At 48.9% G+C, this 17,286-nt stretch overlaps 1 protein-coding gene across 14 annotated transcripts in view; it reads left to right on the top strand.

Moving 5' to 3' along the window:
• Positions 1-15,692, top strand: part of Fbrsl1 (fibrosin like 1) — a 91,541-nt gene extending 75,849 nt beyond the window's left edge. For all 14 annotated transcript variants that reach the window (XM_076561194.1, XM_042268140.2, XM_076561193.1 and 11 more), the window contains 5 exons: positions 623-752; positions 2,486-2,563; positions 2,773-2,856; positions 3,028-3,232; positions 13,582-15,692. In XM_076561194.1, coding sequence (XP_076417309.1) covers positions 623-752; positions 2,486-2,563; positions 2,773-2,856; positions 3,028-3,232; positions 13,582-14,434 — 1,350 coding nt within the window. In that variant the 3' untranslated portion in view covers positions 14,435-15,692. The remainder of the gene's footprint in view (positions 1-622; positions 753-2,485; positions 2,564-2,772; positions 2,857-3,027; positions 3,233-13,581) is intronic.
• Positions 15,693-17,286: the final 1,594 nt, after the last annotated feature.

The raw sequence follows: 17,286 nt of genomic DNA, 5'->3' as shown, positions 1-17,286 counted from the left end.
GTGCGTGGGGGGGGGGTGCGCGTGCGTGCGTGCACCTGCACATGCAATACATGTGTGCCATGACATGCATGTGGCGGTCAGAGGACAACTTGTAGGAGTTGGATCTTTCTTTCTACCATGTGGGTCCTAAGGTTTGAACTCAGGTCTTCAGGCTTGGTGGCAGGAACCTTTACCTGCTAAGCCATCTTATTGCTGTAGATTCCTGTTTGGAAAACAAGCGTATTTGGAACAACTTATGTCTGTGCATATGCTTTTCCAACTGAATTTTGTGACTCTAAGTGAAGATATTTTCTGTGAAATGATACATGCAAATATGCTATATAAAGAGGACACCGATTGAAAGCTATGATATAAAAGTGGAGCATGTCGTTGTGACTCATGTCATTGTGACTCCATGCATTGCATACTATGCTATAGTAAGGTTTTGGTGTTTCTGTCCCAGATGAAACCCACTAAATCTGCCTTTCCTTCCCCTTACCTGGGGCTGCCAGAACATGGACAGTTCCTCAGGAGGCGCCTCCAGTGAAGTCCCTGCATAGTTCAGGCCACCAGTTGAGGCTTTACCTGGAGCAATGGCCAAGCCCCTGCACACAGCCCTGGCACACACTCTGTCCCCCTGCAGATGCAGCTGGACCCCCACAAGCTGGAGGTTGGCACAAAGCTGGACCTGTTCAGCCGGCCTCCTGCCCCAGGCATGTTCTCTGGGTTCCACTACCCACAGGACCTGGCCCGGCCCCTCTTCTCCAGCACAGGTGAGACCAAGGGTAGCTGGGATCAGGGGTCTGAGTGGGGCCAAAACAACCATCTTATCCTGTGTTGGGAGTAAGAGAACTCTCCAGGGCCCTTGCTCAGTGTTCTTTATATCTTCTGCTGGTCCCAGGCCCCAGTCCCCAAACTTCCCAAAGCCAGCCCATGTACCCTGGGACCCTGGTGCTAGTTCATAGAGGCCCTAACTAATGTGTATCACCTGGGCCTCTACCCCACATTACTGGATGCTTGGTGACCTGGTCCCTCATCATTTGGGGCCTAATCTTCTCTAAGCTCAACACACTCAGAACAGTATTTTGTTTGTCTCCACATGCAGGGAGCTGTTCCCAACAGCCTGTGTCCCAGCCTTCCCTAAGTGCATGGCAGTGTAGAGTTCTGTGCTTTCAGCCCTGGGAGCCCTTTGCAACAAGACTCAATGCCCAGGGTTTATTGGGGACACCTGCCTGACGTATATTCAAACCCCAGGTCTCCAGAAAGAAAAAGAGACTCAGCATGATAAAGTCTAGATACAGCGTGTGCTGCATTTCAGTTATGGGCATAAAAGGAACTTCTCAAACTCAAAATCTGAACCCAGATACTGGTAGACAAGTTGAGGGCCAGCATCAATTTCAGGCCTTGCTGAGAATGTTATTTCAGCCTGTGTGTATACACACGTGTGCACAGACACATGTGAATGCTGTCTGCCTTCCCCTCTGCAGGATCCCTCTTCTTCCACAAGCAGATCTCGGGTCTGTCATCTCAGAGCACCATCTACCCTAGTCCTTTTCTTTTTATTTGTTTGTTTGTTTGTTTTTGTGGGGTTTTGAGACAGGGTTTTTCTGTGTAACAGTCTTGGCATCTGCTTTGTAGACCAGGCTGGCCTCAAACTCACAGAGATCCACCTGCCTCTGCCTTCTGAGTTCTGGCATTAAAGGCGTGTGCCACCACCGCCCAGCTAAGTTCTCCATTTCTTAAACCCGCCTAGTGTCCACGAGACATTTGATTTTTTTTTTTTACTGAGACTGAGTTGAAACTACAGGAAAGGAAATTTATTCCTTTCTGGTATTATCTTCTAACCCATCAACAGGGTATTTAAGAGTTATACGCCTGTAATCCCAGCACTCAGGAGGCAGAGGCAGGTGGATCTCTGTGAGTTTGAGGCCAGCCTGGTCTACAGAGCTAGTCCAGGACAGGCTCCAAAGCTACAGAAAAAACCCTGTCTCGAAAAACAAAAAAATAAAAAAATAATAATAATAAAGAATTATAGAAGCATTCATGGGTGTTTTGTTTCTTAATCATTACTCGTTTTAAAATTCCATTTAGCTAGAAAATAGAAGTTGTACCCAAGACTATGGACCCACGACCACCTGCCTCCCTTGGGTTAAGCCAGGATCATTTTGAGCTCCATTTTAAACGCTAGGGTAGCTACCTTGAGGATCAGTCCCATTGTGGCTCACTTACTTGGGCCTTCCCTCTCCATTTTTATCCACATCTTGGCTTCTTTCTCTGGGGAGCTCTACAGTCAGTATCACTGCCCCTGCCACCTTGTGGCCCCAGATCTGGAGAGTCGACTAAATTCCAAACTCATGATCTAACCACACACCTGTAGAGTGATGTAGAGGTGAGAGGATGGGAGGTGGAGACTCCCAAACTAAACTGGCTCCACCTGTGACCCACCACTCGAGGCAGGCGGTCCCAGGTCTGGGGGCTCTTGTCAACCTGGCTGCCCTCCACCTAGGTGCCACTCATCCAACCACCAACCCGTTTGGACCCTCAGCTCATCATGGCAGCTTCCTGCCCACTGGTCATCTGACAGGTAGGTGTCCGAGAAGCCTAGGTGCATCTTCCACAGACCTCAAGGAGGAATGCGAATGGGTAGGAAGGAGGTCCCACGACCTCTCAGATCAATATGGGTGGCACCTGCCCGGACTAAGACGCTCCTCATGGGCCACCCTTTCAGTCTGGGGCAGGGTGGAAGCCTTGCAGATTCCTGACCCCTTGTTGCCTTCCCCTCACCCCCTGCAGACCCCTTCAGCAGATCCAGCACCTTTGGAGGCCTGGGGAGCCTGGGCAGCCACGCTTTTGGAGGTCTGGGCAGCCACGCACTGAGTGAGTGACCGGCCACATCCATTCCACTGCCCCTTACCCTCCTGTCTTGCACACTGACTTCCCTCTAGGTTAAGGCTTCTCACAGCCTGTTAGGGTTGGGCAATGCGCAGTGTTGAGGGGCATCTTGTCCAGCTCACACTCCTGGCCCTCTGTTCTCATCTCCCTCTTCAGCACCAGGGAGCAGCATCTTTGCCCCCAAGGAGGGCACAGCTTTGCTTGGCCTGCCCAGCCCCCATGACGCCTGGAACCGGCTGCACCGGGCACCACCTTCCTTTCCTACCCCGCCCCCATGGCCCAAGCCAATGGATACAGAGCGCTTCTCAGCCCTGACCAACCACGACCGAGAACCTGACAAGGGCCAGGAAGAGCATGAGCGGTGAGTTCATCTGGCCCTGAGACCTCTCTCCCTGGTTTGGTTTCTTACCTCTCTAGTCTGTTAGATCAGGATTGATCAAAGAAATGACATGAGAATAAAGGAGACTGACTTCTATAGAAGCAGATTGTCCTTAAATCTCCATGGGAGTGGAGACTGCACACAGGCAGAAAAGGGGACTTTTGGGGTAGAAGATTCTATGTGCAGATCGATTCTCTTTCATTCTTAAAGTTGTAAATACCAACAGAGGTTGATATGAGGACCTTGTCAGGAGCTCCCGGCTCCATACTGCCTGCAGATGTTCTCAGCTTACCTGTCCAGAGTTTCTCAGCTCACCGAAGGCTTTTAGGTCCATTTACCCTTCACTCCAGACCCCAAGAACAGGGTGGGGTGGGGTGGAGGGGTGGACAACATACCCTCTTTAATTTTGGCAGCCAAAGAAATGAGTTGGTCCTGAAGGATATTAAGCTGATCTGAAACTTCCTTAAGGTTTTATGAGAGTTGGCCAGACAAAAGTTAATGCAGTCCAGCTATTGTAGTTCTGAAAATGCCCAGAATGGCAAGAAGGATGAGTTGGATGATCCATCAGTCCCTTTTTAGAGGTCATCTGACTGCTGTTAGGGGTTTGGTACACAGACTACCTAACTGCCTTATAGCTGGCAAAGGGGGCCTGTAAAAGACAGCAGCTAAGAGTGTCTCTGAGAAGGGTCAGTGTAAGGGGCCACATGAAACTCAACAGGTGGCAAAGGTCCAGAACATAAGACAGCTGTTTGGTGACAGCATGCATCCTTGGACTGTGGTATATGAGTGAGGTAGCATTTGTAACATAAAAAAGTGAGGCTGCTAGTACTGTTTAGTTTTTACTGAGAGTGTAGTTAAATAGTTAAATAGAAGGAGGAGGAGGAGGAGAAGAAGAAGAAGTCGTCTCACTATGATTATTTTAGGCCAGCAGGGCTAAAGGGATGAAGACGGCAGTGATGTAACATAGAAGATAGGTCAGAAACCCATATTCTAAGAAATAGATACTAGGGTTTTTTTGTTGTTATTTGTTTTTCAAGACAGCGTTTCTCTGTGTAGCCCAGGCTGTCCTGGAACTCACTCTGTAGACCAGGCTGTCCTCAAATCTCAGAGATCTGCCTGCCTCTACCTCCTGAGTGCTAGGATTAAAGGTGTGGGTTACCACTGCCCGGCCGTTTGTTTTTAAAAAGGTAGCAGTGGTCAAAAGTATACTTTAAATGTTTTCATTTCTATGTACATTCATTCATATACAAAATATATTCAAAAGCATAGATATAAATTACTCTTATGTAAAGGGAGGGCAATTGTCTAATAGGAAGATGCACCATGAAGTAAGAGTAATCATCTCTTGAGACATTTAATTTTTAAATTATTATTATTTCCAATTATGTGTATGAGTTTGTCTGTGGGTAGGTATGCACATGTGAGTGTAGGTGCCCTTAGAGGGCTGAGGTGTCAGTGTCAGATACCCCTGGAACTGGAGTTCTGTGCCACCTGATATGGAAGCTAGGAATCGAACTCTGGTCCTCTTAAAGAATAGTATGTACTCTTAATCTCTGAGCCACCTCTCCAGCAAGGTGTAATCATCTCTTAGTTATTTTATATCCTCAATAGGGACCATGTTATAGAACCAGAATTGAGATAAGGATTAAGGAGATAATATCTTGACTATATTTTATCCTTAAAAGCAGATTTTAGCCGGGCGTTGGTGGCACACGCCTTTAATCCCAGCACTCGGGAGGCAGAGCCAGGTGGATCTCTGTGAGTTCGAGGCCAGCCTGGGCTACCAAGTGAGCTCCAGGAAAGGCGCAAAGCTACACAGAGAAACCCTGTCTCGAAAAACCAAAAAAAAAAAAAAAAAAAAAAAGCAGATTTTAAATTTAAAAATTCATGTTAATTGCCCAAAGAAAGACTCATGGTCATTAGCTATCTCTATTTGTTTTACCTATGTGATCACATTGATTAAATATATTTTTGTCTTTTATCATTTTTTTTTTTCCTTTTTTTGATTTTTTGAGACAGGCTTTCTCTGTGTAGTTTTGGTGCCTGTCCTGGATCTCACTCTGTAAACCAGGCTGGCTTTGAACTCACAGAGATCCACCTGCCTCTGCCTCCCAAGTGCTGGGATTAAAGGCGTGCGCCATCACTGCCCGGCCATTATTTTGTTTCTTAACATTTTAGTCTTATTATGAACAAAATGAAGTTGTGTCAAGCTTGACAAGAGTGCTTACATATAAGTCAGTTTGTACTAAGTACATGATATAAAAAACAAATAATCATATAGACAGAGAGTCTATGGATTCATAATCACACATAAGTGTAGCTGAGGTTTTCCTGTGTCCTGGGCTGCCGGCAGTCAGGGCAAATCTCTCCCACTAGCTTCCCCCAAGTAAACACAGAGACTTATATTACTTATAAACTGTATGGCTGTGGCAGGCTTCTTGCTACCTGTTCTTAAATTAACCCATTTCTATAAATCTATACCTTGCCATGTGGCTCGTGGCTTACGGGTTTCTTACATCATGCTTCTCCTCGCGGTGGCTGGCAGCGTCTTCTGACCCAGCCTTCTTCTCCCCAGCATTCTCCTCTCTCTTGTCCCACCTACACTATACTTCCTGCCTGGCTACTGGCTAATCATTGTTTTATTTGTCAATCAGTCATAGTAACATATATTCACAGCATACAGGACATCCCACAACACATAAGATATATTTTAATAAATCCCAATTTTGAATCTTATTGTTCGTTGGGATTGTTTTTTATAACCCTCTTTGTGAAAGGGAAACTTAGCATAGAGATCTCGAGTAAATGTATTGTTAGTTCAGGCAGAAACAAAAGCAGATACTTGTGGAACAAAAGAGTATTGGAGGGGGAGAAGGAACATTTTCTCTCAGAGGAAAATAGGCCTGGAGATACCAGGCAGAAATAGCAGGCATTGAGACCCGGCAGAACCTGCCACAGCAGCTCCTCGTTAGGTGCAGCTCATCCCATGGGTCTCTGTTGGGATCTGTGCTTTAACAATATTTAGCTCTGGGTCTCCATGAATCTCAAAAGTGTTAGCTACCTTTATTAGTATGCCCGTGTTGGAGGAACATAGCTGGGAAAATTCTCAGGCTCTTAGAAGCCAGTAGATGTATCGTGTAAAGACCGTGTCTTAGTCACTGTTCTGTTGCTGTGAAGAGACACCCTGACCATGGCAACTCTTAGAAAGCATTTAGTGGGGGCTTGCTTACAGTTTCAGAGGGCCAGTCCATTATCATCATGGCAGCAAGCATGGTACTAGAACAGTAACTGAGAGCTGCATCCTGATCTGCAAGGGGAAGGGACTAGATTTTGAAACCTCAAAGCTCACCCCCAGCTGACAGACTTCCTCCAACAAGGCCACACCTGTGAGCCTGTGGGTTTTTACTCAAACTGCCATATTGTATTCCCTGGCCCCCACGGGCTTGTAGCCGTATCATAATGAATAAAAGGCATTCCAACTCCAAAAGTCTCCATAGTCTGTAACAGTCTCAACACTGTTTAAAAGTCCAAAGTCTCTTCTGAGACTTAAGGCAATCCCTTAACTATAACACCCTGTAAAATCAAAATTAAAAAAAGCACATCACATACTTCTAACATACAACGGCAGAGAAAATACATTACCACTCCAAAAGGAAGGGAGGGAGCACAGTAAGGAAATATGGCACCAAAGCAAGACCAAAAGCCAGCAGGACAGACTCCAGATTCTGCATCTCCATGTCTGATGTCAAAGCTCTTCAGATCTCCAGCTCCTTCCACTCGTCTCTTGGGCTGGTTCCACACCCAGCCTGCAGCTCTCAGCAGGTATCCCACAGCTGGCATCTCTAACATCTTGAGGTCTCCAGTGCAATCTAGGCATCACCTTCACAGGTTCATCCAGTGGCCTCTCTGGGTCTCCAGGCAGGGACACCCCTGACATGTGCCTAGCCTCAGCAGCTTAGCCATGGAGGGAGATTCTACAACCCCTTCTTGTATCCTTGACTCTAAAGCCAGAACCACGACATGGCCAAAACTGCCAGGTTCTGCTGTTGGCTTGAGCTGGAGCATGGCTCCCTTGTTCAGTTACATCTGCATCAGATTTCTGTTTTTAGTGGTTTCCCTCACTGCTTAAGGGTTCCTTTAATTCCTTTTTACAAATTGGAAACTTAGCTGGGTGGGTCTTTCTGTGAGATCACAACTACCTTTATTTCACTTAGCATCAGGCTTTTAGCTCTGTTACACTTCCTATTTGCTCCTTTTCTCGTCAAACTGTAGATTTCGTATTTCTCTTTGTCCAGCTTGCATAGGATCTGCACACGAGTGATCACTAATAACCACATGACAGTTAATGCTAGGCTGTCTTGAAATCTCCTCTGCCAGCACCATTAATTAAAAACTCTTCAATTTAGCCTCAGGCAGATTTTTAGAACAAGGGCAAAAAGCAGCCTCATCTTTGCCAAAATAACACAGAATGGTCTCTAGGCCACTTATAAATGTTCTTCCCTTCTGAAATTTCCTGAACTGAGCCATCCCAGTTCATATCACCCTTGGCACCGTCGTCCATGCTCCTACCAGGATGGCCCAGTAAGTCCCACTTAGAGCATTCAATCACTTTTCTAATCTAAAATCCCAAAGTCTTTCATGTTCCTCCAACAAACAGCATGTTGGGGCCTGTCACAGCAATACCCATTCCTTGTTCCAACTTCTGTCTTAGTCACTGTTCTATTGATATGAAGAGGTAACCATGACCGTAATTCTTATACAAGAAAGCATTTAATTGAGGGCTTGTTTACAGTTTCAGAGGATTAGCCCATTATCATCATGGTAGAGAGCCTGGCACTGGAGCAGTAGCTGAGAGCTACATCCTGATCCGAAAGCAGAGAGAGAGAGTGAGAGCCTGGGCCTGGCATGGGATTTTGAAACCTCAAAGCCCACCCCAATGACAATTTCTCCAACAAAGTCACACCTACATGAGTGTATGGGGGTCATTCTTATTCAGACCACCACACTGTCAAAATAAAGACAAAACATTAAAATGTGTATATATATGCATATATACACACACACATATATCTATATATAGATATATATGCCTCTTTAGACATTTGATGTTACTGGATTGTTTTGTTTTGTTTGTTTGTTTGTTTGGGTTTTCTAAGACAGGGTTTCTCTGTGTAGCCTTGGCTATCCTGGAACTCGCTCTATAGACCAGGGTGGCTTTGAACTCAGAGATCCACCTGCCTTTGCCTCCCAAATGCTGGCTGGCATTAAGGGAGTGGGTCACCATTACCCAGCCCAAACAATTAATTAAAGCAAGCTTTTTTTATTCATGTACACAGGCTGCCTCCCCCCAAGGTGGGTTCTAGTAGTCAGCATTGGACCTGGGCAAGATAAGGATTTTTATAGCTCAGAGGAAGGGGGTTTCCAAATGAGGGATTTGGTAGGCAGAGGCAGGATTACAGGAGCAGAACATAACAAGGTGGTCATAATAACCTTTTGAAATAAAGACGTGGTTGCTGTTTCCTGGAACAGGCAGTACAGAACCATTTGTAGTTAGGTTATAGATGAGGCATAGCCCAATTTTTGAGAAACAGATTTGATCATAAACAGGAAGGAACCTAGTTTTTCTTAATTTATTTTTTATTGTATCTCCCTTTGATATTTTGTTTTTGTTTTTACATCCTGACTGAAGTTTCCCCTCCCAGTCCCTCTCTCCTACCTCCCCGCCTCCATCCATTCCTCCTCCATTTCTCTTCAGAAAAGGGCAGACCTTCCATGGATATCAACCAGCCATGGTATATCAAGTTGCAGTGAGACTAGGCACCTCCTCTTCGGTTAAGGCTGGATGAGGCAACCCAATAGGGGAAAGGGTCCCAAAGGCAGACAGTAAGAGTCAGAGACAGCCTCTGCTCCCACTGTTAGGAGTCCCACAAGAAGACCAAGCTACACAACTGTATGTAACATATATGCAGAGGGCCTATGCCAGTCCCATGCAGGCTCCCTGGCTGTCAGTTCAGTCTCTGTGAACCCCTAGGAACCCAGGTTAGTTGATTCTGTGGGTTTTCTTGTGGTGTCCTTGACCCCTCTGGCTCCTACAATCCTTCCTCCTCCCTCTTCCACAGAATTCTCCAAGCTCTGCCTAATATTTGGTTGTGGGTCTTTGCATCTGTTTTCATATGAAGCCTCTCGGATGACCACTGGGCTAGGCAACAATCTATGAGTATAGCAGATATCATTAGGGATCATTTCACTGACTTTTTTTTAAACCGGAGCTGAGGACTGAACCTCTAGCACTCTACCACTGAGCTAAAGCCCCAACCCCGACTTTTTTTTTTTTTTTTTTTAAGATGGCTTTCAAGCCCAAGATGGAAGCAGGCTGGTTCATCAGTTACCTCTATAATTTAACATAAAAGGGCTACAGCGATCCCCAGAGGACTCAGAAGTACCAGGGAGTTATGGATGCTTCTATTTTTGTTGATGCCATGTGGTTACATTAACCAAGATGGCAACAAGGTCACGTGGCATTTGCCTACTTTATGGTATCATTAGCAAAGATGGTGGCCAACTCACACAGTTGCTTCCATCTTAATGAGGTCACCAGCTGGATGGGGCAAACCACATGATTCCTTTCTGTTCAAGGTGAGCTCAGCTCCATGGTAAAGTGAGCCCATCCCCCCCACCCCACCCCCTAGCACAAGTCCCAGTGGGATCCACCATCTCCCAGTTCAAGTGTGTATTGTTACACCCTTTTCTTTAAGAAGACACTTCAGTTAATATGGATGGATACAGGAGGAGATGGTGCCTGTGGCATAAGAGCCTAAAATAGCAAAATGAACAGGAAAGAATGTCATAGTCTTGGCTTGAGGAAGCAGGGCCCATAGGTAGCTGATAGAGTAGCTAGTGTAGTACATAGATCACAGTATTTCTCCCTCAGAGTTGCAGAATAGACAGGAGAAGGAAAAAGAGATAAAGATGCTTGTTTTTTTAAATGTTTATCTCCCTAAGGAATGTTACCAGCCCAGTTTCAGGATGGGGGGTGGGGGTGGGCATGGTACCAGTGGTTCCTGTTTGGCACCAAAGCAGATAAGATTCTACTGTGGCACACCTGGGATAGTTTAAAACCCTCAGCAATCCTATGGACCAGAACTGAACCGGGCAGGGTTTACAGGGTCCCTGGGGGGAAGAGGTCCCAGATCGATCTGTGTTTTACAGTTCATCCCTGTGGCACAGAGGCAGAATGGGAGAAAAATTTGATAGGGAGGATCCTCATCAGTCAGATTAGCGTCTGAGAAAGGGTTTAGGGAATTAGGTTTGATGGGCTGCGAATGCTTTTAATCCTAGCACTCAGGAGGCAGAGGCAGGCAGATCTCTGAGATTTGAGGACAGCCTGGTCTACAGAGAGAGTTCCAGGCCAGCCAGGGCTACACCCAGAGAACCCTGATATGCAGAAATGGAGAAATACAGGAAATGGCAGGAATGGAGGGAGGCGAGAGACTTGCAGAACCGTTGCCCCTCTGTCTTACAAAGTTTTCTGAGTCAGGGAGACTTTGAAAGCCAAAAGTAGTATCCAATTTGTGTTGGGTCCAGACCTCAGTCAACAGGCTTACTAATGTCTGAAGGTTTAAGGCAAGCCGAAAGTGCCTAGAATGGATATTGTATACCCTACTTTAGGCCAGGTAAGTTGAAGCTTGTTTCTGGTTATAAGTGGTCACCTACAACCAGAGAGGGACTGGAAACAATTGGCCCCAATGACAGTGACCTGGCAGGCAAAGCCAGAGAGGCAGGGAGCTGGAGGACCTCTGAGATGTCAGTTGAGGGCACTTGTGAACTCAACCTGGATTTTACCTTAACGTGTGGATGTTGGATGCACTGGGGTGGGGAGTGGCAAAAGGCCTCTGCTCTAGAGGTGGGCAGACCAGGAAGAGTCAAACTGAGTTTATACGGCACACCACTAAAACCTCAGAATGTGGCTTGCACTGCACATGAAGACAAAGGCCACAAAGACCCAGAGGTTTCAGGTAGTATGCCAGGTGAGCAGCCCTGGGTGAGATTGGTGTCAGAAAAGGTAGGGAGATGGCTAAGGGCCAGGAGGAAAGGTTACTCAGAGGAAGGGGTGCAGGACCCCCGAACCCCCTGGGTTTCAGCACCAAATGTTAGCTCTAGATTGAGCAAGTCAACATAAAAATGAGGAGACTGACTTCTACAGAAGCAGATGCCTTCAGTCAGAACATGGAGAGCAGCACTCTCTGTGGGAGTGGAGACGGGTGCCCAGGCCCAGGAGCTTGGGGGTTTATAAGGCAGAAAAGGGAGCTTTTAGGGTGGAAGATCCCAATGCAGGTTTTTTCTATCAGGGACTTCCTGGACCAACATGCCAACCTTCCTGTCGGAAGTTTCTCAGTTTTTAGGTCCTTAACCCCTCGAGGTCTACTTTGTTCCTGACTCTGCCCGCCCCTCCTCCCCCCACTTCTTCCGTAGACACCCACCCCACCCAGTCCTTACTCCACCCACCCTTATTCCTTGCTCCAGCCCTTCCCTTCACCTGTCCCAATGCCTCCCACGTTGGTATTGTGCAGAGCCGTGGTCCCTGGGTAAGTCAGTACCCACAATTTCTTAACCAGACTCCAGGGTACTGACCTGGCAGAGGGACCATGGCTAGACTCCCCTGAGGGCTCTGAAGGAGCTGTGTTTAAAAGACTTACTTTACAAAAGTAAAGACCTCCCTGGCTTAAATACTAGCAGAGAGGAAAGGCCTCCAGGTGGAGGCAAACCTAGAGCTTCAGGGTCCCTTTCTCCACAGATGTCCCCAATACAAGGCTCTTGTTGATAGGGGTGCACTTCGGCTATGTGTTATATCTGGGAAAGGTATAGGCTACTAAAATCAACGTAATAGGTGTTTTTAACAGGCAGCCCTGGGTCAAACCTGCTTGGTTGATGCTCCTAGGAGTTGCCTGAGGCAGAATGCCCCAAAGCCCAGTAAACCCTAAGCAGTGAACCTTTTGAGTGTCTGCCTCTTCTGCAGTAAGGATGGGGATGTTTCATGGGAATAACAAGGGAACTCTTTTTTTTTTTTTTTGAGATGGGGAGACTTGTAGACATAGTGAGTTCCAGCTCCCTATACAATCTCCCCATGTGATCCTTGAACTCACGGAAATCCTTCTGCCTCTGCCTTCCTAGTGCTGGAACTAAAGTCCACACCCAGTGATGTCTGGGAGACTGCTGATCTGAGGTCAGGTCAAAGGCAGGTCCTGGGAGCCCGGCCTGGGTGAGGGCTGCTCCACAGACTGCTTTCTGCAGTAGCCGAAGTCGGTTGGAGGGAAGAGCTTACAAGGGAGGAGAGGTGCCGAGCAGATGTGTGGGTCAGAGTGCCCAGAACTCAGGGTGGCCGCAGGGAGAGGTGCCGAGCAGATGTGCGGGTCAGAGTGCCCAGAACTCACGGTGGCCTCGGGCCTACGCATGTGCTGCAGCCCACTGTCAGCACTGAGGACGGAACTGAAGGTGGGGGGAAGATCAGGGGCCTCTCCATGGGAGGTAAAGCCTACTCTGAACCATGCAGTTCCTGCAGCAGGCACAGTCCTCCTTAGGTGCTCTCTGAGGTCAGGCTCTGGGGCTCAGGGTCCTTTGCCTGGTGAGAGCAGAGCTGGCCAGTGTGACAGACTAAACTAGGTGAGGACAGCCCTGGGCCTGCCCCAGACACAGAGCAAATGTGGGAGAAGAGCCTGGTGTAGGCACAGCTGGGGACCCTACCAGAAAGACTGGTGTAGAGAAGTGTTTTCAGGATCCTCTCCTGGCCCTCTGGTGGCAGTATCCCTACCACAGGACCCTCAGGAGCCCTGGGGCAAGTGGCCCAGGCTAACCTTGAACTCTATAGCTGGTCTTGAACCTTTCCGTCCTCCAGTCTAAGCCTCTCTGCTGGAATTACAGGCCTGCATTATTAGGCTGGTGCTGAGGGGATTTAAGGCAGATAGCCATCTGTGGTTAAATCACCAGAAAGCAACTGCACACCCCTGAGCCTGAGAATGCTTACTTTTGAGCAGGGAGTTCCAGGATTGGGGTAGCCATGTTGCCTTGCCTCCCTATCCCCCACCCCAAGTGGGAGAACTCAAGCAGTTTGCCCTGCTGGAGCCACCCAGGGCAGTACAGAGAACTGTAGCCAGTAACCAGGGAAGGGATGTCAACAGTGTTCACAGCTGGGGTACTTGTAACACTGGACAAGCCCTGGAGCCCAGGGTGCAGAGGCTCCACACAGCAGGAATCTTGAGGTCACAGAAACTTGACAAACAGCTTTCTAGGAGCTATAGCTGCTCTAGGTGATGGCTCTGTCCTGTCGTCCCCAGGGACCTCCTGGAGAAGACGCGCCTGCTGAGCCATGGCTCACCTGCAGCAGCAGTGGGCCACCCCATCAGCAGCCTCCTGCAGCGGGGCCCCGGTGAGCTGGGCCGCCCTGGGATCCTCACAGACCGCGAGGCCGAGCCTCGTGTCAAGGAGAGCCACTCACCTGGCAAAGAGGATGGTGCCAAGCTGGCTGCACGACCTCCATCGCCCTACTGCAAGGCAGCCCTGGGTGACTGCCTGCGCCTGGCAGGCCTGTTGGGTCGGGAGTCCGGGAAGCAGACGCCTGAGCGGCCCCAGGGCGACGTGAAGGTAAAGGAGGAACGCAGGGAAGACGAAACACCAGAGCTCACAGGCGTCAGCGTGCACTCCACAGCCACACATCTGGGCCTGGGCACGTCGGGCTTCGTGTGGGACCCGCCGCGCGACACCTACCGGGGCCTAGAACTGCCGCGCCGCTCCTTTCCCGCCCCGACGTCCGCCGTGGGCTCCGCTCCCTTCGAGCTCTCCGAGCGCGCCTACCGCGACCGCGAGCCTCACGACTACAGCCCCGACCGCCTGCGGGACGTGCGCCGGGAGGAGCTGGAGCGCGCCCGCGCGCCCGACCCAGACGCCTCGCTCTTGCCTGCGATGCACTACCCGCGCCTGACTCCTGGTGCGCTGCACGGCGCACTTCTGGCCCGGACCCCGCCGGCTGCCGCCGCACTTGGTGCACCTCCTCCCCTGGTGGCTGCAGGCGGGGTGTCCACGCCACCCGCGCGCCCCAGGACGACGCCGCTGGCGCTCGGGCCTGGCGAGGCGCGCGACTACTCTCCCGCTCCCGCGGCGTGCAACCCGCCCGAAGTGGAGGCGCGGTAGTCCCAGCGGAGTGGACTGGCTCACTTAAAAATTCCTGGGACCTGAGCACAGTTCCCCGAGTCCAGGAGCAACGCGGCTCGCTCCACGCTGCGGCTTGCTTGTGTAGTCGAGGACCTTACGCTTTTCTGGGGGTGACTTCATTTTCCGAGCTTGCGATTAGGTCACTGGGAAAAATTTAGCTTTGTACCTCCCCACCTCTCCCCCAGGTGACAAGCATTTTTAATGGTTTTGTATTTTTCTTAATTTTGTGCTCTAACGACATTTTAAAGAACCAAAAAAAGAATTTTTAGTTGGGATTTACAGTTTCACTTCTCAGATCCCATTTGAGCCCCAGAGTTTGTCTTATTTATGGAAAGAAACGGTCTTTCTGTCCAGCGCACTGTGAGGCTCCGCACTCAGGCCCGGCCCTGGCCTTCCCTTGGTACTTGGAACCGAAGTTACAGATATATATTAAAATAATAATTAATAATAATGTACAAAACTTTGGGTTTTCTGCCTTATTCTATTATGCATAGGTGTAAGAGGATTTCTTTGGTTTGTTTTTTAGAAAAAAATGTAAATATTCTGTTGATATAATTATAAAACTTATTAAATTCTTAACCTGGACAGTCTATAACAAGTTTCTAGAAACCCCTCTGGTTATTTGTGTACGTGGTCACAAAAACCCACTTGGGCAGCAGAGTAACTGCCGCGTCTATCCTTCAACTATGCAAGCCTCGGAGGCAAGACAGGATGTGTAGGGGGAGACAGCGTCTGAGCTTCCTGGAGGGTGGTTGGACCTCCCAGAGAGCCACACTTCTGGGCATCTGCTTAGACTGAAGCAGATTTCAGGACTTTCCCTAGTTACGAGGACAAACCTGTGCCCATGTGCTAACCTTAGTGCAGTGTTCTCTGGATCTGTGTAATCCAGACAGAATCCCAGAAGATGGTTCTGAGAAAAAGGTTCGTTTTCTTCCTCCTGCGCCCCAGCACCTGTCCGGGGGCTGCCCTCCCCGCCCCCGCCCCACCACTCAGCCTGTCGCAGCTCCTTGGCTTTGGTTTTGCATTCAGACCCTCTCAAGCTTTTTCCATGTGTTGTCAGCTGTCCTTTTTGGTTTCCTGACCACCGCTTTTATGCGGAATCAACATACAGCAGCCCTGTCTCTTTGTTTGGTCCCTTCCTGCTGGCCCTGTGTTTCCACCGTGGACTCTGGTTATTTTAAACGGTCTGTTTTCATGTCAATCAACAGTGATAAATACAGCCTTGATTTGGAAGAAATGTGGTCCAGTGTCTTGTGTGGCTCTGAGGCAGGTATCTCACTGTCTGTATCCCTGCCTGGGGTAGGAGGCTCTGGGCTTCCAAGTGCCTCAGGGACATCCTGAGACAGTGTGGGGCTGCTCACCCTTGTTTCCCTTGGGGCTGTGTTTTTGTGGGTGGCACCTCTGCTGCACCACCCCCTCCCTATCTGCGTGGAACTCTGCTGACCTCAGAGACACATGAACCCTCCTCACCATCCTGGCCATGGCAGCCCATAGTACCAGAGTTTGCCAGGTTTTCTGCATGGAACCCACCCTTCAAGTTTTTACTTTTTGTGCATGAGGCTTGCAGCTCCTGGGAACATGTTACCACATGTAGTTGTATCTGATCCCGACTGTTTAGCACCATCCAGAACCAGGTTAACCCTTGGCCCAGTAAATGAAACTTAGAATGCCTGGGGTTAGAGGTAGCCAGTGGCCTTCCACATTTGTGCAGGATAGTGCCACCTGCGAATGCAGATGAAGCTCAGCACCCACCTGTACATCTGACTTGGTGTAATTGTCGCTGTGTCCTGCCTGGGTTTAGAAGTGAAGTCTTTTTTTTTTTTTTAAGATTTATTTATTTATTATGTATACAGTGTTCTGTCTGCACATATCCTTGCAGGCCAGAAGAGGGCGCCAGATCTCGTTACAGATGGTTGTGAGCCACCATGTGGTTGCTGGGAATTGAACTCAGGATCTTTGGAAGAGCAAGCAGTGTTCTTAATCTCTGAGCCATCTCTCCGGCCCGGAAGTGAATTCTTAATCAAGTCACCTTGCTGAATGTTAGGCCTGGGTGATAGGACCCCAATGACAAACCAAAGTAGGGTTCCACCAGAGTCCTTGGGCTTTCTTACAGAATAAGGGGTGCCTTAAAGCAGCTGCATCACCAGAAAATCCTAACATGAATGAGAACTCAAAAGAACAACTTAGAGCTGCATAGACGGGCTGCCCCGTGGTTGATCTTCCCAGCTTTTATACCCCGGTACCTTCCTAAACCGCTAGGCCATGCTCAGTTAGGGCAAATTACCTAGAAGTGACAAAGAGGCGCAAGAGGGAGCACCTAGAACGGGGGGGGGGGGGCAGTGACCCTCCTTGTCCCCTTCCTTCTGTGAGGAAACATCAGCAATCACCCCAGGTGTTGGAGGTCTCTTGCAAATAGTCATGGCTGCTCTGCTGACAATAACTGTGAGTGCTCTACAACCACATGCTACCCAAGCCCCAGAATGAACACAGTGATGCTATGGATTGGGTGGCAGAGGGGAACGTTCCCCTGTATCCCAGAAAGTCATGATCCAGATTGGTCTTTCAGCTATGTGCTTCCTCCCAGGATGCCCTGGATCAGATGAGACTGCACTTGCCCTTCCTCATCTTTTGTTTCTTGAGAGTGGGTCTCTCTATGTAGACCAGGCTGTCCTGGAACTTGATACGTAGACCAGGCTGGCCTCAAACAGAGATTCGTCTGCTTTCCTTATCTGCTTCATCAGAGTGATTCCAACATCTGAGTATCAAGAGTACTTGGTGAGACAGCCAGATGCCTGCCCTCTGTGCTACTACGATGAGCAAGTGTGTGGTGG

The sequence above is a fragment of the Peromyscus maniculatus genome, chromosome 23, assembly GCF_049852395.1.
Source record: "Peromyscus maniculatus bairdii isolate BWxNUB_F1_BW_parent chromosome 23, HU_Pman_BW_mat_3.1, whole genome shotgun sequence".
Lineage (NCBI taxonomy): Eukaryota > Metazoa > Chordata > Mammalia > Rodentia > Cricetidae > Peromyscus > Peromyscus maniculatus.
Note: the sequence above shows the minus strand (reverse complement) of the source record. Positions and strands in the feature narration are given on the sequence as shown.